The following is a 24,700-nucleotide window of genomic DNA, read 5'->3' as shown; positions in this document are numbered from 1 at the left end:
TTTCAGTATTCTTCACTTTGACCTAATGATTTTTTACTCAACTAAGTGTTTTGCTTTATCTCAGGCAAAGGCTTCATCAAAGATAGAGAGCCAGGAGTTTTTCACTCAGATTTGGCCCAAAGACCAACCTAGAACATCCCCTGTGCGAGAAAGCAAAAAGAAAACGCCTAAAAGTCCTTCTACAGGTAATTATATTCAAGAGTCTCTCTCTCTCTCTCTCTCTCTCTCTCTCTCTCTCTCTCTCTCTCTCTCTCTCTCTCTCTCTCTCTCTATGTATCAAGAAGCTTTCTGTATATGATGATGCTATTCAACATTAATACAGTATGTGGTATTGTCATGGTGGGTTGTTTGGCTTACAATCACTCTGAAAAAACCATGCTTTTGTTCCTACGCAATATACAAATCTTCATCCTTCATAAACCTGGATTTTGCAAATCCTGAAATGCAGACAAAGTACACTGATTTGGTCTTGTTGGGGTTCACCAGGCAGTAAACCATTGGGCCAACTAGATGCTGTCACCTTTTTCTACCTCACCAGGCAAGTTGGGCAAAAGGAAGTCTCATTCCTGAGATATGCGCCAGTGCTGGAGACTACGATGGAAAAGTGGAGGAAGGCAAGCCATGAATATCTTATCCATCACGCACTTGCGTTTGAGAACCCAGCCCCTTCAATGGTGGCAAGAACTTCAATCCCCACTATGCATTTAAGATCAGCACTAAAGAAAACTCTGCTGACCTCCAAATTCTGATCTGCACCTGCAGCCTCTTCTGCCTTCCACCCTTTGGCCCCATCCTGGCAAGTTTAGGAGGAGTGGTAGAGGGAAGAAGAGGATGCTGAAGTGAGAAGTCCCCTCCTTCAGCATCTCTATACTGATGGCTCCAAATCTGATGCTGGCATTGGATTTGGAGTATATTGTAGTGCTTTTAATGGTAGAAGTCCACTTCCTCTAGCTTCCTCTATATTTACTGCTGAACTACTGTATATGGTATACTAACCGCTATTGAGAAAATAGCGTTACAAGATGAGAGCAATTTTACCCATTTTAGTGATGCCAGAAGTGTCCTACAAGCTTTAGAAGTTTTTAATTCCAATAATCCTTTAGTTTCAAAGATTTTAGAGTGGCTTTTAATTATTGGTATGAAAGGTATAACAGTTCAATATTGCTGGGTTCCGGCACACGTAGGTGTGTCTGGAAACGAGAAGGCAGATTCACTGGCAAAGAGTGCTGCAGCTGAGTTACTACCAAGAAGTTATCCCATTCCCAGTTATGATTTTTATACAATGAAGAATTTTATTTATAATAATTGGCAACAGCATTGGGATAGTTTACTTGAAAATAAGATTAGAGAAATAAGTAATGTTATATCCCCTTGGAGGTATAATGGGATGCCCTGAAAGTGGGAGACTGCTCTTTGTTGTCTCCACATTGGTCACACTCGGATGACACACGAGTTTTTTGCTGACGACTGTTTGGTACCATTGACACTGAGGCATTTGTTAACTGAATGCTCCACATATAGTAGTGAGAGAAATAGATATCTGTTTGAGGCTTGAAGTGAGGATAGCAGGTTCATCCTTGCCAAGATTCTTGGACATAATGGGTCCTACCATGCTAGTGGTATTTTTAGCTTTATTTCAGAAGCAGGTCTTCTGAAAGATATTTAACTTTTAAAATGATATCTTTGCTTTTATATTTTTAATTGAATATTCTTTTATTTTTTTATTTAAACGATATCGGCATCAATGACCTCAGATGTCAGGATGCCAGAAAACCTCAAATCAATCAATCAGCATCAACAAGTCAAGGATGCCTGTCAGGTTTTGTGCAATGTTGCATCAACACAGAGCAGAACAATGGTGAAAGTGCTTTGGGACAGACACTGCTTACCTTTCACCAATTCTCACCCTCCCCTCACTTGCAAACTGTTGACGTTCCAGACTTATCCTCCAAAATTGAAGAGAATATTGGCGAAAGTGATGATGATGAAAAAGCTCGTACTCATTCGAGACAGTTTTCCAGGCTTCTACAGTCGACTCTCATAGGGGCAAAAATCAACTGGGGGCTTGAGACCAGTCATCAAGCTCACTCCTGTATATAAGCTTGGCAGACACCATTCAATATGGAGACAGCAAGCACTAGGCAGTCTACCTTCAAGGAAAAAGACTTAAAGCTCTCTGTGGAACTGAAAGATGAGTACTTCCAGATACACATCCATTGGTCTTATAAACATACCTCCACTTCATCCTCTTGGGATTAGTGTACCAGTTCAAAACCCTGCACTTCTGACTGTCTACTGCTTCCCAAGTGTTCTTACTTATCTCTACAGTACTTGTGCCCACTCAAATGGGATTCGCCTCTTGAGGTATCTTGATGATTGGTTTATTCTATCCTCCTCTAGTTGCTCCTTTTGTCCTGATCTTGGGGTTGTGATCAATCTGGAGAAGTTGAGTCTCATGCCCAGCAGGCAGAGGATAAAGTACTTGGGGTGTGCCAATAGACGCGGCAGCAGCACAATCAAGAACATCCGGCTTGACAGTGATAACATTGTCTTTTGGGTCATCTTTCTTAGTTGAAGAAACCTGTCCCTCATGGGTGTCTCTCCCAGCCATAGCTACTGTGGTGTCTGAAGCATCACTGGTCAACAACCATCAATCTCTCTTACTGTCTTGTCTCAGTGAAACAGGAAGTATGGGACGATCTGGCTTGGTGACTGAATGACGAAAACCTCGCCATGAAAGTTCTACTCAACTATCCAACTCCAGAGATGCTGTTGTTCACAAATGCATTCAAGGAGGGGTGGGGTGCTTACCTGAGGAATCAATTGCCTCAGGTGTGTGGCTCATGGAAGAAAAGCACTAGTTGGAAATGCAAGTGTCAATCCTAGGGTTGCAAGCTTCCCAACAAACTTTGATAGGGCTCTCAGTAGCGTTGATGAGCGACAGCACTACTGTTGTGGCTTACATCGACAAGCAAGGGACCACTGTGTTTCACAGACCCTTTGCGAGTTGGCAAAGTAGGTGCACACTTGGGCAGTGGACAATGCTGTAGAACAGTTCATTCCTGGCAAGAGGAATGTTCTAGCAGACATGCTTACTAATCAAGGGTTGCTTGTAGGCTGAGTGGCCTCTACTGCCTTGCATAGAAGAAAGGCTTACTGCTCTTTTGGGGATCACTGTTAATTGACCTGTACAACACCTAGTTGAACAGGAAATTCCTAGAATTTTGCTTATCAATTCCAATCTTGTGAGTGGCATTTGGCGACACCCTCCAACATCCCTGGTATAACATGGATGCGTGATTCGCCAATTAGTCAGCAGGCTGTCGACAGCATTGGCTCACATAAGGACCCAAGTTGCCATACACTGAATGCTCTTCAGATCAGTTGATGTTCCTCACCAGGATACTGAGAGAACCACCCTTATTGCCCACCGTCTTTCATCAGCCCCACCTACAAAGGTACCACAACTAGGCAATATCCTTTGCACTTCATGGGTGGGATTACTATTCAGCATCTCCGTGATAGGCTTTTCGTGAGGCACTGCATAGACGCCTGGATACCTGCAAAGGTCCTCTGCAGCTGTCTACCAGGGCAAGGGGGCCATCATCTGGGAAATTATTGAAGAAATATTTCTCCGATTGGAGCCTCTCTCTAATTGATGCTGGTTTCCTCGTCTGTCTTCATCTAAAGAAGTTCTTCCTAGTCTTTATGGTGAAAAGCTAATGCTCAGCCTTGAGTTGGGTTTTCTACAATTTATGTAAACCCATTTCTCATAGTGACTTTATTGTACATTTAACAACATATAAATCACATGGTTATAGGTTCTACATTGACATGGTTTACCCTAACACCTACAATATCTTTATTCTCAGGTTATCAGGAGTCATAACATCAGGTTCTGTACAGGATGAGGTGCTCGGACATTCCCTGTGAAGACTAACCAGCCACTTTGGTTACATGGACTTCCTCCCTTCAAAGTGTAGGTCTCCTATTGAAGGACAGTGATTTGTATTTATATAGGAGCAAATTGCAATTTTTTAAGTAATTTATATTTTTCCTAACTATACACGGGACGGCTGGTGAAATCTAACCGAGACCTTTTGCATCAATAGGAGAGGGATGAGATGATGATGATGGTACAAAGCTGAGTTCTTTAGGATACACATCATGCCTCAACCACCCTCTACCCACTAGTGTCAACCACGTTTAAAGTTTGTAGGTGGAAATCATACTCCTATTAAAGCATTTGGGTTTATATTTAGAACAAATACTATTTACTTTAGAAATTTCATGAGTTATTGTAGTTATTACTGTACAATACTGTCCTTGAATTAGGTTTGTTATGTAAGCATAGTAAGGGGGATAGGCATTTGCTATTATCATGAATTTCTTTATCCACAGGTACCTGTAGATACGGAGGTACTACTCTATAGTAATTTAAGGTAGTAAGCAATTGTGATACCATTAATTGTCCAAACTACTGTTTTAACAATGACTATCCCTCTCTAGACTCATATAAATGAGGCTTCTATGACAGCAGAAAGCCAATCTCTTATGTTTATTCTGACTCCCAATGTGGGATTAATACTGTAATTACTGTTATTTTGATTTACTATATCTCAATGGTAATTGAAGGTCATTTTTGTAAGTTAATGTCACTGGTAGTAATCATTGTAATTTTAATTATGAAACTGAATTGAAACATTTAGCTGAAACTCCTTACTGCGTGATGTTTTTTTATGCCTATTATCTTAATTTTTTTGTATATTCCTAATCTCAGGTGAAGAAACGGACAAATTATCACTGGTCGCTCCCTCGTCTTATTTAACGTCCCAGGTTGTTCCGGCCACATACGTCCAAGGGTACGAAGACCTTGTTATGGAAAACCTCTTTATCCCCTCCGTGCTTCCAAGTAAGATCGTAGATAGATTTAACCGATAATGAAAAGCAAATTTTATTGAGATATACGGTCATTGATTATAGCAATGAAAAACATGTAGTTAACTGAAATAAATATTTGTCATAAAGGAGTACTGTAACTTCTCATGCAGGTGACAGCCAGAGTAAAGTCAATGCAGACGAGCTGAGAGATTTAGAGGATGAGGGACTCTTTGTGGGAGAGAAGCCATATGTATCTCTAACGAATCTACATATAATTGAAAACCGTTTGCTCCAACAGAAAAACAAGTATGTTTTCTCAATTCTTCTATACCTTTGTCACAGTTGAAAGTAAGAGGGATGCTTTGTACTCTATCCTGGTTGTAGATTTCAAAGTCTTGCTTTTGTTCTTACACTAAGTTGAAACAGCCGTTACAATTGAATGAGGTAGTTGTAGCTACAAATGGGAAGTGTGAAAGCCACTCCAAGCTGTCATTCAGCAAGACTCTTGACTTCAGGTTGCTTCTCAAATTTCCTGCACTTTGACGAGATATTATCTCCGTCTATTGCTCGTTGAATGTCTTGTTCTTAAGGCCTGATCTTGTGCTGCCATTATCATCCCTTCAGTTTCCTTCTTAAGTTCTCCTCTCTGTAGCCACTGCCATGTTTCCTTACTGACCAATTCTTCAGTTTGTCTCTGTAATTGTCCATGCATTGGTTTTCATTTCCATTCTTATCATCTCTTTTTTTTTCCTATTCTCTACTTATACATTTCTGGGTCTTCATCTTCCTTTATCAAGTTTTCTTCCCATGCACTCATTAGCCATTCATCTTCACTGGTCTTATACTGATGATTCCTTTTCCTCCTTCAATTTGTGGTACATAGAGCCTGTCAATATTCACTCTTGGTGCAGTGTTTAGTGCGTATTCTTTACCTTTTTAATTTTCCTATCCATTTTGCATAGCTCTTATTCCTTCCATTCCACTATTCCAGCACTGTACCTGATTACTGGCATTGCCGAGGAGGTTTATAGTCTTTACTATATTTCCAAAGTTAAGTTTTGACTTCATTATAGCTTTGATTCTTTGCATCTATTCTCTTCTGATCTTTTCCTTCATCTCCTGGTGTTTTATTGCCTCACCTTCTATCACCCAAAGGTATTTGTAATCTACTTCATCTATGTCTTTGATGACATTTCCACGTGGCAGCTTTATCCCTTCGGTCTTTGTTACTTTTCCTCTCTCTATGTTAACTATAGTCCATTTCTTTTAGCGATGCATATTTGCACCGACTCGCAGCGGTGCCATTTTAGCTCGGAAATGTTTCCGGATCGCTGATTGGTTGGACAAGATAATTCCAACCAGTCAGCGACCAGGAAACTTTTCCGAGCTAAAAGGGCACCGCTGCGAGTCGGTGCAAATATGCATCGCTAAAAGAAATGGACTATAGGGCAGTACCAGCCGAACTCGGTTGAGTCCCTTGTCAGGCTGGGAGGAACGTAGAGAGGAGATGTCCCCTATTTTGTTTCATTTGTTTGATGTCGGCTACCTCCAAAAATTAGGGGAAGTGCCTTGGTATACAGTATGTATGTACAGTATTACTGTATTATTATTATTATTATTATTATTATTAAGTTACAACCCTAGTTGGAAAAGCAGTATGCTATAAGCCCTATAAGAGCTCCAACAGGGAAAATAGCCCAGCAAGGAAAGGATTAAAGTAAACAGATAGAATAGTGTGCCTGAATGTACAGTACCCTCAAGTGAGAGAACCTTAACCATTCAGTTGAAGACCAATGGTACAGAGGCTATGGCACTACCCAAGACTTAGAGAACATATATGTGTATGAAAATCAAAATGTTCTCACATACTTAACACATTCCCAAGAATAGCTTTTCTTTATATCGATAGAAACTTTGCTCATGTTTATTCAACTCCATGAGTCATTTCTTTTAAGAACATACAAAAACGGAAAGATTGAGATGAACGAAATAGGACAATGTTTACATAAAATCAATTATAGGGAAATAATAAGAAATATAAAGTTAAGAAAAATAGGGCAAAGGTTGGTGTTACATTTCCTGAAGGATTGTTTGTTTGCTTTTTACTGTGGAGATAAATGTTAGCGCAAAGTGTCAAACGGCTATAAGACAACCATTAACCATTCTGGTTGTTACTTCTTCACTTTGATCCTATCTGTGGTTGGAGACAGACGTCTCCTTCCACCTTCACTGACTGGCAAGTGAAACTTTACTCTTGGGGATTTTTTCCCTTTGACTCTTGAGTCTTGGGGATTTTTTCCCTTTGACTCTTGTGTGTTGGGGATTTTTTCCCTTTGACTCTTGTGTCTTGGGGATTTTTTCTCTTTGACTCTTGTGTCTTGGGGATTTTTTCCCTTTGACTCTTGAGTCTTGGGGATTTTTTCCCTTTGACTCTTGTGTGTTGGGGATTTTTTCCCTTTGACTCTTGTGTCTTGGGGATTTTTTCTCTTTGACTCTTGTGTCTTGGGGATTTTTTCCCTTTGACTCTTGTGTGTTGGGGATTTTTTCCCTTTGACTCTTGTGTGTTGGGGATTTTTTCTCTTTGACTCTTGAGTCTTGGGGATTTTTTCCCTTTGACTCTTGTGTGTTGGGGATTTTTTCCCTTTGACTCTTGTGTCTTGGGGATTTTTTCTCTTTGACTCTTGTGTCTTGGGGATTTTTTCCCTTTGACTCTTGTGTGTTGGGGATTTTTTCCCTTTGACTCTTGTGTCTTGGGGATTTTTTCTCTTTGACTCTTGAGTCTTGGGGATTTTTTCCCTTTGACTCTTGTGTGTTGGGGATTTTTTCCCTTTGACTCTTGTGTCTTGGGGATTTTTTCTCTTTGACTTTTGTGTCTTTGGGATTTTTTCCCTTTGACTCTTGTGTGTTGGGGATTTTTTCCCTTTGACTCTTGTGTGTTGGGGATTTTTTCCCTTTGACTCTTGTGTCTTGGGGATTTTTTCTCTTTGACTCTTGTGTCTTGGGGATTTTTTCCCTTTGACTCTTGTGTGTTGGGGATTTTTTCCCTTTGACTCTTGTGTGTTGGGGATTTTTTCCCTTTGACTCTTGTGTGTTGGGGATTTTTTCCCTTTGACTCTTGTGTGTTGGGGATTTTTTCCCTTTGACTCTTGTGTCTTGGGGATTTTTTCTCTTTGACTTGTGTCTTGGGGATTTTTTCCCTTTGACTCTTGTGTGTTGGGGATTTTTTCCCTTTGACTTGTGTCTTGGGGATTTTTCCCTTTGACTCTTGTGTCTTGGGGATTTTTTCCCTTTGACTCTTGTGTGTTGGGGATTTTTTCCCTTTGACTCTTGTGTGTTGGGGATTTTTTCCCTTTGACTCTTGTGTCTTGGGGATTTTTTCTCTTTGACTCTTGTGTCTTGGGGATTTTTTCCCTTTGACTCTTGTGTGTTGGGGATTTTTTCCCTTTGACTCTTGTGTCTTGGGGATTTTTTCCCTTTGACTCTTGTGTGTTGGGGATTTTTTCCCTTTGACTCTTGTGTCTTGGGGATTTTTTCTCTTTGACTTTTGTGTCTTTGGGATTTTTTCCCTTTGACTCTTGTGTCTTGGGGATTTTTTCCCTTTGACTCTTGTGTGTTGGGGATTTTTTCCCTTTGACTCTTGTGTCTTGGGGATTTTTTCCCTTTGACTCTTGTGTGTTGGGGATTTTTTCCTAGAGTTGGAGACTTGATTAGACTCAAGACTCCATTGACTCTTTAGGTTGGTTAAAGGTGAGCATCTGTAGCCAGGAGCTTACCTATACCACTTTGGAATTAGACTTCTCTGAAGTCTTAGGTTGAGAAATCCTCTAGAGAGGAAGTTTGTTCAGTCTGTCTTTGCCGATCATTTGGCGGATACACACAAGCAACTTGCTTCCCTGAGGTTTGGAGTTCAACCTTGTTTATTGGAAGCAGTTGCTTTGTGACCAATCCGCCCCAGGAGACTCTTTCGTAGCCCCGTGTCTCCCCAGCAGGTTACACAGCCAACAGGGTATCCTCAGAAAGAGACTTCCTCTTTTCTTGCCTCCTTCGCAGCTAAGCCCAAGGAGCAGAAGATTACAATAATCCTACCGGAGAACTGGGCATTGAAGGCTCTGTATGCCCAAGAATAAGGGAAGGTTGCTTTCGGTTCGGTTCCAGACTCGTTGGTACCTATAGCTCAGAACCTCCCCTCTGGGCCTCGTGCCTCTGTCAGGGTAGTTATAGAGGAACGTGACCCAACTCAGGGTCCTATGGGTGCTGCCTTTGCCAGGTAGCCCAAAGACCTCTGCCACCGATCAGAGAGAGTCGGACCATTCCTTTATGTAGGTCTTGGCTTGCATAAGGAAAATCAATGGACTGGGTGATCCATTTTGCTCCAATCGAAGGGAAGGATACAGTCTTTGACTTTCTCTGCCAGACCCCCTGAACTGGACAGTTCAGAATTGAGTTGATTTTGTCTATGGTGGTAAATGGATCCAGGAAGGTCATATCCCAGGTCACAGGATCTGCAATCTCAGGTGCTAGCAACTCATCGCAGTTGATTCCTCCACCATTTGTATGACATAATAAATATTGCAACTTCCTCCACGATGATCTCTCAGCCACTGCTACTGTACCTAGCGTTCTTGGCACTGCCACACAATATCACCTTAAAAAGGTTAGCAGTGCAACAGGAGACTTTCTCTGCTGCGGAAGCCGGGAACATGGAGCGGGTTGCAAAGGCTTCCTTGCAGGCTGCCTCGTGGATCGACTTCTGGTGTAAATCCGTTGGGTATCTGATTAACAATGAGAAATTGGGCAATCTTGTGACGTAACGCACTGGGTGAGTGTGTGAGCAGAGGGCTGATCTACCCTTTGCTACCCTGCTAACTAGCAGAGGGCCATAAACACCTCGCATTAAAAGTGTATGGCTATATTCCAGCCATGTCTGAACTATATATCAATAGTAAAGAACTCTGGTTAGTATAGTTAGGAAAAGTACAAATTGCTTTCAGGTTGTTATTTGATAAAAGTGATTGAATACTTACAAATTATAAGATAATTAAGTATCATCTATTTTGTGAATAGGAGAACTGATGTAATAAAAAAGATGTTGATGATATGATATATTGACTGATGGAATATCCTGCTCAATATTATTTTTACTTTGTGTTTCTTATTTACCTCTTTTCACTACTGTATACTGTATGTGATTTGACTAGTTATTTTCTTTCAAAACAGGAGATGGTTTTTAGAAACTGGACTCTTAGATCGTATGGATAACCCCATCAATGATAAAATCTTTCATCATCTTCCAGCTGACAAGGATGTGGATTTGGAACCTCTGACAGCATTCATTGAGGTAAGTCTTGGGTTGAACTTTCTTTGTGTCTTCTGACAAGAGAAAGTTGATGGTAGAAAATATAATAGGAAGAATAATTGTAAGGTCAAAGGGGGTACTTCTAGATACCTATATATTAGATTAAAGGGACCAGAAGAGGTTATATTTATCAGAACAAGGGTTTGACCCTCATGCATTTAACATATTATTATCTGTGTGGGAATGTTTATGGCCTGCATTGGTGCCAGTTTTATCTTAGACATTGTTTTCTACATTTTTAGCCTAAGTTTGGAGAAGAACTACAACTCATCAATCAGGAAGATGGGGGAATGTTAGATTTGGAGATCCACCAACTGACCTTCGCCCACCATCCTCTCTTCTCCTCTGAGCATTTTCTGGGTGCCCAGCTGAAGGACTACTACAAGACGTACTCCAGGAGAGCACTTCTCAACGTCACCAAATTGTTGAAAGAAAAGCTTACAGTAAGGTTTAACACAGTGAGCTTCTTACTTTGATATCATTAAGAGGAATTTAATTGCTATACCTTTAATTCTTTGTACATCCTTTTTGCCACACTTTTTGCCATTAGATAAAGTAAATACAACAGTAAGTTATTCAGGGCTCGTATTAGGGATTCTAGTTTCTTCTTTTTCTTGCCCGCTGTTATCCCTACATTAAGGGGTTGGTTGACTGATTCCTTCAATCAAAGGCATCCTCTTCTACCAAACCTCTTCTCTCCATATCATCCTTAACCTTATCTCACTGTCGTTACTTACAATAACGACATGGAAAATCAGTGGTTATTGAATATCTATGTTCATGTTGTATATGGAAAATGTCCCCTAGATTACATTGCGTTAAGTGGAAATGTGCAGGTTTGTGTACAAATGAATGTTTTATTTATATTTAATTGTAATAAGCATTGTTACCAAGGAATATTGTCTTGTGAATAGTTGTATAAGTGGTTAACAATGCGATGTAAGTTGTTTGATAGTTTCATTAGGTTTGTGTTGAATACAGTACAGTAGGGTCCCGAATTATGCGAGAATTTGGTCGATGAAAGGCCTCGTGTAATTGGAAATTCGTATATTTCGAAACACATCATGGCGGCAAACAGCAACCTACCCGTCAATTTTTTTTTTCACTCCATTTCTAGCTTTCTAGCTATATATATACTGTATATACACTGTGTGTGTGTATGTATGTGTGTATGTATGTATTATATATATATAAAACATATATATATATATATATATATATATACTGTAGCTTTTATCTTAACAATACTGTAAGAAATCCTTCTTATAGATTTTTTTTTATAAAATACTGTACAAAATTTCTTTTATGGATAAATAAAACAATAAAAAGTTGTTAAAGTTTTGATAATTTTATATGACTGTAGTATTTACTACTGTACTATGCATAGCTTACTGTTTTCAGTATTTTCCGAATGATGTAGAATTATTTCCTATAGATACAAAAAACAAAAAAGGGTTTTCAAGGTTTGATACAGTACGTATCTAGCAATAGTTAAAAATTACAGTATAGTACTGTATATCCATGATGACACTCCCACACGTAAACACGGCCAGTAGGCGCAAGTGTGCACTAGGCTGTTTTTCGATAATCACGCTTTTTTTGCCCTGAGCGGTCATTTCACTAATGATAATTTTTCAAAGTTAATATAATTTCTTTATGCTTATAATTCGTAATTATAGTTAAAAGTAGGGATATTAATTAAATGGTTGAGTAAAAAACACAATTAATACTACTATTATTTAATTTCAAATGGCTACATAATACTGAATATTCTAATGGGTTCTTTTTATCTTCAATCGTAAATCTTACGCCTGGATAAGCAATAAAAGGAAAGGAATAGGTCTCTCTCTCTCTCTCTCTCTCTCTCTCTCTCTCTCTCTCTCTCTCATATCGTTTCCTGTATAGTTTTCAAATATGTTCGTCATACATTTGTACATTATTTATCCACTTTATTCTCTCTCTCTCTCTCTCTCTCTCTCTCTCTCTCTCTCTCTCTGCGTTTCCTTTCCCTTTATAGTTTGGTGAAATTTCGTTGTCCAGTCATTCGGTAATGAGAAGTCATTTTCGCTTTCGACATCGAAAGAAAACTTTGTTTCTTCAATATACTCATCACTGGAGGATTCAGAACTAGTGCTCTCATTATCAAACAGGTTATCATTATCAAAATCCACAACAAGAATATCATTTATTTCATCTAAAGAAATAACCTTCTTCCTCTTTAGACCTTTCATTACAAAAGGAACAACAAATAACCACTTATGCATGAACGCCCAAGCGCACTGATAAGAAACCAGTTCAATTTTCAAACCACAGTTTTGTAACATCAAGCTACCTTCAGAAAAATAGTTGCCAGACATCATATAAGTTTCTATTCATAGTCCCCATATGCTGAGAGTGTTGCCAAGTGGTGATCCTATACTTACTATACGAGTAAAGTAACATCACGAGACTGACGGCTTGTAAAAGGCAATTAAAGTCATGAACGGAATATACAGTTGAAGGCGGTACCGAGTAGATCGTGGTGAACGGTTTATCACGTGGGTGACGCTTAACAGGTTAAAAAAAAACATTTTATATAGTTCGGTATTTTCTCTATCCATCCTCTCCCAGAAAACCTTCAAATGTGAATTATCGGAATGTGTGCAGATCTTGACAGTGCGATAACTAGTTAGCGACTGAGAATAAAAAAAAATAAAAAGCCCGAATGACGATGCTGATGAAGAGGATATCGAATACCGATTTTTCCCTAATTGATTTTTTCTACGTTCTGTCTAATCCAATGTACAGTACATTCTTATGTAAAGGGCGAACCCCAACATTTCTTGATGCTGCTACACTTTAATTATAGATATTTTACCACCATTTTATAATCTTTATTTATAATAACATCTTTAGTAAAAGCTCTTCAATATCACTTTCAGGAGTAAATGCGTTTATGATCGACGATGAAACGTAAAAAAAAACGTTTTCCTTTTAAGAAGGCGTTTTTTTAAGGAAAAAAAAAAACAACACGAAATAAAATTGCTCATATTTCATATATTTTGATTTTCTAAGGATAAATAAAACATTAATTATAACATTATTATTACATAGTACCTGGTAAGATATATTTTGCCGCAAAAGTTAACCTATAGACAGATGTTAAAATTGGTTAGCGAGTTCGTTATGATCAGCGATGGAACGTACTAAACAAAGTAATGGGTTTGGTAGTGGTGACATGTTTGGCAGTAGCATGATATAAAATAGTCTTTATTTTAATGGTTTTTAATTCAAAGTTTAATGAATAAGGATTTTTCACCATAATCACAACATAAGTATAAAAATTAATTAGTACAAATATGGAATATTATACATATAGGTGTTGGACAGTTAGGCTAGGCCTAGCGACAAGTTCACACAACAGATGGGCAAACCTTAACATTTTTCATCCAAAACTAGTCTTAAAATGTTTGAACAGAAATCTTTCTCTCACATTCTCCCCCCCCCCCCCCCTTCTCAGACATCGGGGAACCATCACCCCCCCCAATACAATTAAGAAAACAATAGATTTCCTACGCTTCGCGGTGCTTGACTCGCGGATTTAGAATGCTCCTCGCAAATACAGGAAAATTAATTTTTAAAAACTATCGATCGCGTAATTGAGGAATCGCGTAATTAGAACACGTGTAATTCGGGACCCTACTGTAGTTGGTTTCGTTCGTTTTGTTGTTTCTTTTGTCGTGAGCGAACGAAGCTGAAGTCGTGGCTTTGGGAGAGAGAGAGCGAACGCATTATTTTTACGACAGAGGCAACAGAGCTAACGGCCACAGTTGCTGCCTGTCACTTCTCAACGTACGTAGCGTGGTTTGGAGAACTTAATCAGAGTGAAGAGAATTTCACTTTGATTAACGATGCCGTTCCTTCCCAGCATTTAATGAAGTAGATGAATTAGTCAACTGAAGTTTGGATGAGTATCTAATATTATTTAATTGCCTTGGATGGGATAAATCGCTAGGGATATGCATATCTGTGCGTGGGATTCCGTGACTGGGTAAAATTAAGTATATATTAGTGGTATTGTGGTTTACCCGTGCCTATCATAATCCGAACTCGGTAAGAACTTCATATGAAACTAGTAAGTAATAATTGGGGGGAAAAAGCTCAATAGAATATAGTACTGTATGTCCATTTGATTTTGTAACACAACGCAATGAATTCTTAATGTAGAGAAAGGGTCTTGAGTTCTCTTAAACGAATCTGGTAATTAGTAAAGTCATTATATGTTGTTGCTTGTTTGACCCTAATAAGTAACGATATTTGGTGCCATGACTAGGATATGTTGGCAGTATATTCGGTGTTGTGAGCCAAGTTGGTAATAGTTTGTAGTACTTGTTCGCGAGATATACGAAGTCGTAAGCCATTTTGATGAATCTTTAGTATAAGTCAGCAGGAATGTGTTGCCGTATTAACCAGTTTATGTGAAATTTGTGAGATTTTTCGATAATTTCTAAGTTTTGAACGCCGATCATATAATAATTCTTTGGTTTAGTCACATGTACGATTAATACCGTTGGTGATTACATTGGACATTTACGCAGGGTTTTCTTGCTAATAACTATGTTGTGTTGATGTTTTGCTGGTTAATGCCTACCCTCCCTAACCTTGTTGAATCCTTTTGTATTTGCGTGTTTCTTTAAATTGGTATGTGGTATCCTGCCTACATAACCAGACATGGTTAACCCTTTCTCTTTGTGTGGTGCCGCAAGAAACAGTAAATAGTTTTTTTTTTGCGCTATTTGTAGGTTAGAGGCACTTCAGGCTTGATTGAAATGGTTTCGAATATGAAGTTTGATTAAATTAGTAAGGCTTTGTCCTGCTTGCCTTAAGTCTTAAATTTGGTTTTGTTATTTTCCTTTACTTTGAATTAACGTAAATTTTCTCCTGTTAGAATATTTCTCGTTTAACAATTTAGCAATGAAGCGTAAAGTAGCTACAGTATTGTGGGACATTCTCCTGTCACCCATATGGAGAATTGTTTTCATAGTGGTAGATCGGCATTATTGGAACCCTTAGAATATAAGACATTTGGTAGACCAGGGGCTGTTACAACCAACCTTATGACACCTGGCCTGATAACCGAACTTACTACCTATGGGCCTAGTATCACTATCTTGTTCATAGGTAGCAATGACTTAGATGTACCAGGAGATAACCCTAACCTGGTGAATAGTATTCACAAAAATATTCTAGGATTGGTAGAGAGTCTACGTACAATCAATTATTAATTCAGAGGTTTTTGTTATGTTAATAGAAATACGTAAAACACCATCTAGAACCTCTGCCAAGAACTATCAAAAGAGAAAAAACTGTTTAAACAAAAAATTAAAGAGAGATACAAGAGTTAGGGTGATCCCTACTTTATTATCAGAAGGTGATATAGCCAGAGATGGAATTCATTTCATCATAAAAGTTACAAGGCGTTGGCTCAACGTATTTGCATTGAGTCAAACAAATATGTGAAAAGTAAAGGGTGGTAGAAGGTGAGTAGGATCGTGGTTACCCCATCCTTCCCCTTCAGATTTAGGGCTGGAGTAAGTATGGGACACGGCCTGCACATTCCACTACGCACGTATAATAAAATTTCTCCTTTTCATTGTTTAATTTGGGAGAGAATTAATGGGTGATGAGTCACCTTTGTGAAAATTGGCTGATTTAAAACTTTTGAACCCAGTTATTATAGTTGGATGCATATTTATTATTTATTGAAAATTTGAATATATTGTATTTGTATTGTCTGAGATTGGTCTTGTCACAATGGAGTCATTGAAGCGTAGACGTGGCAGTTATTAATCCGTTATCACACGTTTTATTGGGAACTTGACTGAAGTGATCGATTCAAGTGATATTGATGCTATAACTTCCCTTAGGGATTCTATTTTAGATAATTTGAACAAAGTTCTTGTTTTGGATGAACAAATTTTGGATTTAGTTAAAGAAGAAGAAATGTCTGATGAAATGATAAAACGAGCTGAATATGCAAGAGACGTCCGTACACATATCGGCAAACTCAATAGCTCTATTACTAACAATTTGAAGTTACTAAATCCGCTAACGCAACCACCGCCACTACCTACAGCCAGTATTAGATTGCCCAAACTGGATCTTCCGCATTACTCTGGAGATATATTGGAATGGAATTCCTTCTGGGAACTATACGATGTGTCAGTACACCAGCGGAAAGACTTTGAACCAATTCAGAAGTTTTCATATTTACGAAGTTCGCTCACAGGAGAAGCTTCAAAATGAATCTCGGGATTTAAATTTGAGGCCGCCAATTATCCACAAGCTGTAGCTCTTCTCCTATCTACTTATGGAAAGAGAGATGAAATTGAGCATGTTCTGGTGAGAAGATTGCTAGAAATGCCGTCTCCTGCTGCCAATTCTGAATCATTGCAAATTTTCATAGCTAATTTTGAATGCTCAATAAGATCGCTTGAAAGTGAAAGGCTGGAATTAAATGAGCTTTATGTTATTTCGCTCTATACCAAATTGCCTCAAAGCGTGAGTGAAACTGTGAAGCGTAGGTGTGGAGACGATTGGTTGGTATTAGACACCTTTAAGAAATACCTAGAAGAGGAGATTTGCAATCTAAGAACTTTTGTTTCAACTGATGTGAATAAAACTGAAACTCTGTCGTCAATATCTACATTCACGGTAAATCAATCCCAAGCTGTTAGACAGAAAACCAAGGGAAATGTGAATAAGTCCAGTTATCAGCAATCCACAAGATGTGCTCTTTGTGATAAAGAACATTGGTGGACACAGAGCAAAACTTACTCAACCAGAGATGAAAGGTTGAATCGCATCAGAGCTTTGCAGTTATGTTTTGTGTGCGCTTCTGAGAAGCATTTTAGTGTGGACTGTGACAAATTAAGTTGCAATAATGGTTGTAAGATGAGACATCATCGCATCTTGTGTGATAGAGACCAAACAACAAAGCAAAGCAAGAATAAACAAAGTGGTGTACAAGTGGGAATGCTATCAGTAAATGAGCAGGACAAACCAAATAAGTCAGGTAAGCAATCCATATTACCAACAGCAACAATTCCCCTGAAAGGGAAGAAAGGTCGAATGGTACGACTTAGATGGCTGTTGGATATTTGTGCCGAGAGGACATTTATTAAAAGTTTGGCTCTAGAGAGACTGCAATATAGGTCCAAAGGAGTTGAAAAGATTGCCTTGAGAGGTTATCTAGCTAGTAAACCTGTTCATGAAATACTGACACAAAGGGGTATTTTTCTTAGCAATACGAGTACTGTTCTGACCTTCATTTTCCTATTCTTTCATAAGTCATTCTGCCTTGTCCATGGGAAGAAAGCGCTCGCGCACTCAGCGAACATCAATTCCTTGAAAATATATTGTTTATGTTTTATGAATGATGCCCCTAGAACTATCCTGGGCTTAAGTGAACCAATCACATATTGTCTTGACCAGTCGCCTGGATTTGACCAATAATTCTAAAACTGCTCGTTCCTTTACAAGTGCTTAACTTTAGAATCGTGGTATGATCTACTAAAGCTATTGTAGATATATTTTGATTGTACATCCCTTCCTTTATCACAGGTTGTACGGGAAGCCTTTGCCAAGATTGAGAATTCCGAGGTGAGGAGAAGTCAGCAATCCAGATCGGTTCGAGATGAGATGGACATCGCCCAGAGACGCAACATTTACCAGAAGGAGATTCGCGAGTGCCGAGAGGAGTACAACTCAGAAGCTGAAAAAGACCGCGTCCTTTTAATGGACATACTGAAGGTGTGGAAAAACATCAAAGATCTAAGGAAGAGGAACAAATATCACACCACACCACTGAAGTTGATTATCAAGAAAGAGGAAGTTAACAAAGAAGAAGAGGAGGAGCAACGGAAAGAAGAATTGAGGCAGGACATGGCGGAAGTCCTGAGGGAGCATGAAATTGCCTTCGAAAAGGACATGCAGAAGTACAAGCAAGTCTTGACGGAGTGGAAGGCTGCTTACAAGAAAAAGGTAAGTCATATTATATAGTTGAGTTTAATGATCAATAAGATTTTCAGAAGGAAAGATTACACAAGCTGTAATGTCCAGACAAAATAAATAATTTACCCATCTATTTTACTTCGTGTATTCCAACCGTCTGTTTTACTTTGTCCCTTGTTTATTTTCTTATTTTTTGACAATCTTCAATCACAAGTAGGTAGAGTGAGCCATCAAACACACACACACACTCTCTCTCTCTCTCTCTCTCTCTCTCTCTCTCTCTCTCTCTCTCTCTCTCTTTTATATATATTTCAAAGAGTCTGAAGCTTTGTCATTTAATAGTTGATATACACTCCCTATTTGCCCAACATATGTATATTTTATGTGCTATTCAGATATATGAGAATACAATCCTCTCTTATTTAGCACAAGCCAAAACAGCCATTGCATTATTAACAATATATAACTACTGAAGAGTTACCCTGCAAGCAGTACATGTGTGTACTTTAGCAGCCTTCTCAATTTCCCTCTGTTAATCCATTTTCTCTTTTCAGTGTGTGTATGAGTATTTACCGATAAAAACTTGTTTAAATGAGATCGTGCCCTAGCAAGGGCAGAGAGCAGTGTGACAGGTTTATGTTCAAAACAACCATTGATCCCTACCTTCTGTGTTCGTTTTGCAGAGGGCATGACTATCCGCAGTTTTCTCCCTTTGGCGAGTACTTTATATCTTTTCTCTCTTGGTGGAACTCAACTCGCTGTCTCCTGCAGATTCTTCTCAGGTTTGGACCTTGGGAAGAGCTTGTTGAGGTGGGAGACCTCTGCTAGGACTCAGAGTGTTCTTCAGGATGAGTGGGAGCATCACCATTCCCTAGAGAAGGGAATGCTCTTTTGCCCATAGCTGAAATTTTGGCTGAAGCCATTCAAACTGATGACAACCTGTACCTGAGGAGGTTGTGGGCTTCTTGGGGCATCCCTGGTACCCTGTCTGTGGAGAAACAGAAGGTCTTGATGGCCACTAAAACTTTAAAGATTACTCTTATGTAGATGATCCTGATTCCTGTGATAAATATGGCTGTGTTGGAGGATGAGGATCAAATGATTGTCTTTTGCTGTTGTAGAAGCCTCTATGGCTTCATCCTATGTAAGAGCATTATCGTTTGTTTTCCGGACCTTGGCCATGAAAGAAGCTGGCAAGACAAAGATGCAGACTTGCTCCTACTCTTCTGATTTTGAGGCTACATCCTTTAAGAAGGAAAAGAAGAACCCCAGGAAAACCAATTGCAAGGAGTATTGTGGGGCTCCTAGCGATCTCTCTTCTCACAAGTGAGAGAGAGAGAGAGAGAGATGCTGTGCACCAGACTACCAATCCTGTCAGGGAAGGTATCTCTGGCCAAAGTGGAAGTGCACAGGTGCCTTCTAGAGGTACAAGGCCCTGTAATGGAATTGGCACATACACAGGACAGTTGAGGGCCACCTCAGTCTCCCAAAAAACTCTGGTATTGAAGGAGGAGAAGATGTTATGTGGTGACTTCTATTGAGCATATTATTATTATTATTATTATAATTAGCTAGTTGGAAAAAGCAAGATGCTATAAGCAAACAAGAACAGATAGTGAAGAGAACCAGTGATCAGTCTCCTTGCTTGTACAAGCAACGAGACATTCCTTGGCGTAAAACCGATAGAGAAGCCGATCCTCTCTCTTTAGTTGATTGCTCTTTACTTGGCTTACAAGCCAGAGGAGAAGCTCCCAATCATATGCACAGAGAGGGTCTTGCATTCAGTCAGGAACAAAACCAGGCTACCACCAGGGACAACTCTAAGCATGGCTCATGTGAGCACAGAGAAGCTCCCGAGATTACACATGATCTGGAATAAGATCCTACATCGCCTGGTGAACAGTCCCTGCGGGTAACATACATTTACCACCCTTTATATAGCACTCGGTTATACTTACGACCCTAAGAGAAAAAAGTATGGGGTAAGTTTGCTATCTCTGAAGGCACGAGTACCAGAGATGACTCTGTATCTTATTTGTTACCCGGTCTTCCATTAGTCTCTTCTGAGTACAACTCCACTTCTGTCTCGTTTCGGAGTGCACTTGGTCAAAGAGGAAGGAGTGATCTCCCGAGTGGTCTGTCTAGTCATCGTCTTTTTTAAAGTAGGTCACTCAAGAAGCTATGCCTCCAAAGATTCCCAGCATTGGTCCTGTACCAGCAGAGGAGGAAAATCCTGATTTACATTGCTTTTTCATGGACTTCTTTCCACTCATTTTTGAGTTTATAGGCTGTGGCGCCTGTTAAGGGCCACTGAAGGATCAAGTCCCTTCCTGGAGCTGCCATGGTCAGATCTTGCTTGTGTGGCCTTAGGTAGATTCAATGATCAAATCTGCTGTTTTGAGAGTTATTATCTCCCAGGAGTAAAAGCAGGGCCTTTTTTTGTCTCATCAGTCGGCCAGCCAGTGAGCAAACTGTGTTTTGAAGAGGAGAGATGTAAAAGCTTCATGTTTCTACAGCCTGGTGTGACAGGTAGCATTAGTCTCACTCGGTAATACACTGATCCTCAACATCATGACTATTCTCTGAAAAAGAGATTGAGAAGTGGAGAAAGTCATGTCAGGACTTTCTCATCCACAGGGCAGTGATCTTTAAAGGGTGCCGCAACCCTGTAAGTCAACTCCAAATAAGGTGACAGCAAAGCACTGATCAAAATCTGCTACTCCTGGACCATCTACCTCTAGAAAGGGAGGATATCATGCTCCCCTTTTTGTCACCAATCGGGTCACACCAGGAAGAGAGGCAGAGATCATTTAGATTGGCAAAACTCACCTTCAGCTGCCCTGAATGAAAGATGTCTGTCATGCCATTGGGCAATATGGCAGCAATACGCCATGGAGAGTTGGGTGGTGAAAATCCTTCAGGACAGTTACCACCTTCCTTTCATCAGTCCTTCTCTCCTCACTCGCTCTTCTATTACGTTTCAATCGTATACTCCAGAATTCCTAAAATCCCTCGTGCTTGTGGACAAAGGGAAAGTTATGATGGAGAAAAACATGCTAAAAGTCATCCAAGATGTGTCTCCTGAATTATACAGCCGTTTCTTTCTGGTGGAGAAAGTAATAGGTGGATGGAGACCTGTCATCAATCTCTGTCTCTCGTGAACAAGTTTGTTCTACAATTTCCATTCAGGATGAAGTTAGAAAGCATGGTCTATGCTTCTATCAGAAAGGAAGACTTCATGCTCTTTGTCGACCTAAAGAATGTTTATTTTCAAGTACCGATTCATCCTTCCAGCAGAAAGTATGACTTCATCCTCCAGGGAGTCAGGTACCAGTTTAAAGTCCTGCTTTGGATTGTCGACCACTCCCCAAAAGTGTTTGTGTTAGTGTTCACTCTAGACTTGGTTTAGGCGCATTCGAATGGGATTCGTATTCTGTGATATCTTGATGATTGGTTAATGCTGTTGTTCTTGTGGAGACAAGTGCTCCTGGATCTTGCCTTTTGCCATGATCTGAGGATTGAATCAATAGGCAGAAGTCAAATCTTATGCCCAAGAGACTGATGGAGTATCTAGGAATGTTGATAGATACGGCAGCAGTGAGACTCTTTCCAAGAGACGATTGCATCAACAGACTTAAAGAGGTAGTGTAACGGCTTCTGATCGCTCAAAAACAACCAGCAAAGCAGTGGCATCATCTTTTAAGACATCTTTCATTGCTGGAAAAGCTTGTTCCTCATGGGTGTCTGCACCAGAGATCACTTCAGAGGTGACTGAAGTAATAGTGTACTATAAAACAAGAGCTATTGGACGAATTCGAGTTGTGGCTTAATGACTAAAATCTCCCTGAAGAACAGACTGCCTCAGGACTTTGGTCAGAATTGAAAGGAGCCTGAATATCAGCCTGCTGGAAATTTAAGCTACTCTTGTAGCTCTGCAGTCTTTCCAATAGTTTGATAGCACTCGCTAGTGCTGACAAGTGACATCACTACTGTAGTGGCTTCTGTCACCAAGCAGGGAGGGCGTGTTAGACACTTGGGTGTAAAATGATATTTTAATTATAAAATAAATTTTTGAATATACTTACCCAGTGAATATATAATAGCTGCTACTCAGCGGCTCGACAGAAAACACTCAAAAACTCGCGAGCGATCGCTATAAAGGTTGCGGGTGTGCCCACCAGCGCCACTATCGGCCAGATACCACTCTTGCATGTAAACAAACCCTTCAATTCTTCTCGTCCCGCTGCGTCTCTAATGGGGAGGAAGGGAGGGCCTTTAATTTATATATTCACCGGGTAAGTATATTCAAAAATTTATTTTATAATTAAAATATCATTTTTAAATATTTAACTTAGCCGGTGAATATATAATAGCTGATTCACACCCAAGGCGGTGGGTAGAGACCAGAGTTAATTAAGTTTACAGCGTATAAGCTAAGAGTTTTTGACAGTTATCAATATAACAAAATCAAAATATATAGGTACCTGGTAAGGAGGTTGACTTAGACGATTACTCTGCCTTATAAGTCTGTCTTCCTCACGAAGCCCAGCGATCCTCTTAGGATGCTGAAAGACTCCCAGGAGCTGAAGTAATAAGGGCTGCAACCCATACAACAGGACCTCATCAAACCCTTAATCTGGGCGCTCTCAAGAAATGACTTTGACCACCCGCCAAATCAATCAGGATGCGAAAGGCTTCTTAGCCTTCCGTACAACCCAAAAAAAACAATATTAAAAACATTTCAAGAGACAGATTAAAAAGGATATTGGAATTAGGGTAATGTAGTGGTAGAACCCTCACCTACTACTGCACTCGCTGCAACGAATGGACCCAGTGTGTAGCAGTCCTCGTAAAGAGTCTGGACATCTTTTAAGTAAAATGACGCGAACACTGACTTGCTTCTCCAAAAAGTCGCGTCCATATTACTTTGCAGAGATTTATTTTGCTTGAAGGCCACGGAGGTTGCTATATCTCTAACTTCGTGCGTCTTAACCTTAAGCAAACATCGGTCTTTCTCATTCAAGTGAGAATGAGCTTCTCGTATTAAAAAATCTGATAAAATATGACAAAGCATTCTTTGACATAGGCAATGAAGGTTTCTTAACTGAGCACCTTAATGCCTCAGATTTACCTCGTAATGACTTAGTACAGGCTAAATCGAACTTAAGAGCTCTAACAGGACATAATACTCTTTCCAGTTCGTTGCCTACGATCTCTGATAAGCAAGGAATATCAAAAGATTTAGGCAAAGGACGAGAAGGCAGTTCATTTTTGGCCAGGAAACCAAGTTGAAGTGAACAAGTGGCTTTTTTTTTTTCTGTAGAAAAGCCGATGTTCTTACTAAAGGCATGAAGTTCACTGACCCTTTTAGCCGAAGCCAAGCACACTAGGAAAAGTGTCTTGAGGGTGAGATCCTTCAGGGAGGCTGAATGTAATGGCTCAAACCTGTCTGACATGAGGAACCTTAGGACCACGTCTAAGTTCCATCCAGGAGTTGCCAAACGACGTTCCTTAGAGGTCTCGAAAGACTTAAGGAGATCTTGGAGATCTTTATTGTTGGAAAGATCTAAGCCTCTATGTCGAAAGACCAAAGCCAACATGCTCCTGTAGCCCTTAATCGTGGGAGCTGAAAGGGAGCGAACCTTTCTCAGATGTAAAAGAATATCTGTGATTTGGGCTACAGAGGTACTGGACGAGGACACAGATGCTGACTTGCACCAGTCTCGAAAGACTTCCCACTTCGACCGGTATACTCTAATGGTAGAAGCTCTCCTAGCTCTTGCAATCGCACTGGCTGCCTCCTTCGAAAAGCCTCTAGCTCTTGAGAGTCTTTCGATAGTCTGAAGGAAGTCAGACGAAGAGCGGGGAAGCTTTGATGGACATTCTTTACGTGGGGCTGACGTAACAGATCTACCCTTAGAGGAAGACTTCTTGGAAAGTCTACCAGCCATTGAAGTACCTCGGTGAACCACTCTCTCGCGGGCCAGAGGGGAGCAACCAACGTCAACCTTGTCCCTTCGTGAGAGGCGAACTTCTGCAGTACCTTGTTGACTATCTTGAATGGTGGGAATGCATATAAGTCCATAAAAGACCAATCCAGTAGAAACGCGTCTATGTAGATTGCTTCTGTATCTAGGACTGGAGAGCAATAGATTGGTAACCTATTGGTCAACGAGGAGGCAAAGAGGTCTATGGTGGGTTGACCCCAAGTAGCCCAAAGACTCTTGCCCACGTCCTTGTGGAGGGTCCATTCCGTGGGTATCACCTGACCCTTCCGACTGAGACAGTCTGCCAAGACGTTCAAGTCTCCCTGGATGAATCTCGTCAACAGGGAGATGCCTCGAATTCTTGACCATAAGAGAAGGTCCCTTGCGATCTCGAGCAGCGTGAAGGAGTGTGTGCCTCCTTGCTTGGAGATGTACGCCAAAGTTGTGGTGTTGTCTGAGTTGACCTCTACCACTTAGTTTCGAA

At 40.0% G+C, this 24,700-nt stretch overlaps 1 protein-coding gene across 2 annotated transcripts in view; it reads left to right on the top strand.

Annotated features, from left to right (window-relative positions):
• Positions 1–24,700, top strand: part of LOC137625784 (coiled-coil and C2 domain-containing protein 2A-like) — a 165,625-nt gene that overhangs the window by 26,095 nt on the left and 114,830 nt on the right. For both annotated transcript variants that reach the window (XR_011040898.1, XM_068356673.1), the window contains exons 4-9: positions 65–185; positions 4,781–4,912; positions 5,052–5,187; positions 10,099–10,219; positions 10,480–10,680; positions 17,840–18,259. Coding sequence is in view for 1 of the 2 variants with exons in the window: in XM_068356673.1 (XP_068212774.1) it covers positions 65–185; positions 4,781–4,912; positions 5,052–5,187; positions 10,099–10,219; positions 10,480–10,680; positions 17,840–18,259 (1,131 nt within the window). In the remaining variant the exon portion in view is untranslated. The remainder of the gene's footprint in view (positions 1–64; positions 186–4,780; positions 4,913–5,051; positions 5,188–10,098; positions 10,220–10,479; positions 10,681–17,839; positions 18,260–24,700) is intronic.

This window comes from Palaemon carinicauda, chromosome 32 (genome assembly GCF_036898095.1).
Source record: "Palaemon carinicauda isolate YSFRI2023 chromosome 32, ASM3689809v2, whole genome shotgun sequence".
Lineage (NCBI taxonomy): Eukaryota > Metazoa > Arthropoda > Malacostraca > Decapoda > Palaemonidae > Palaemon > Palaemon carinicauda.
Note: the sequence above shows the minus strand (reverse complement) of the source record. Positions and strands in the feature narration are given on the sequence as shown.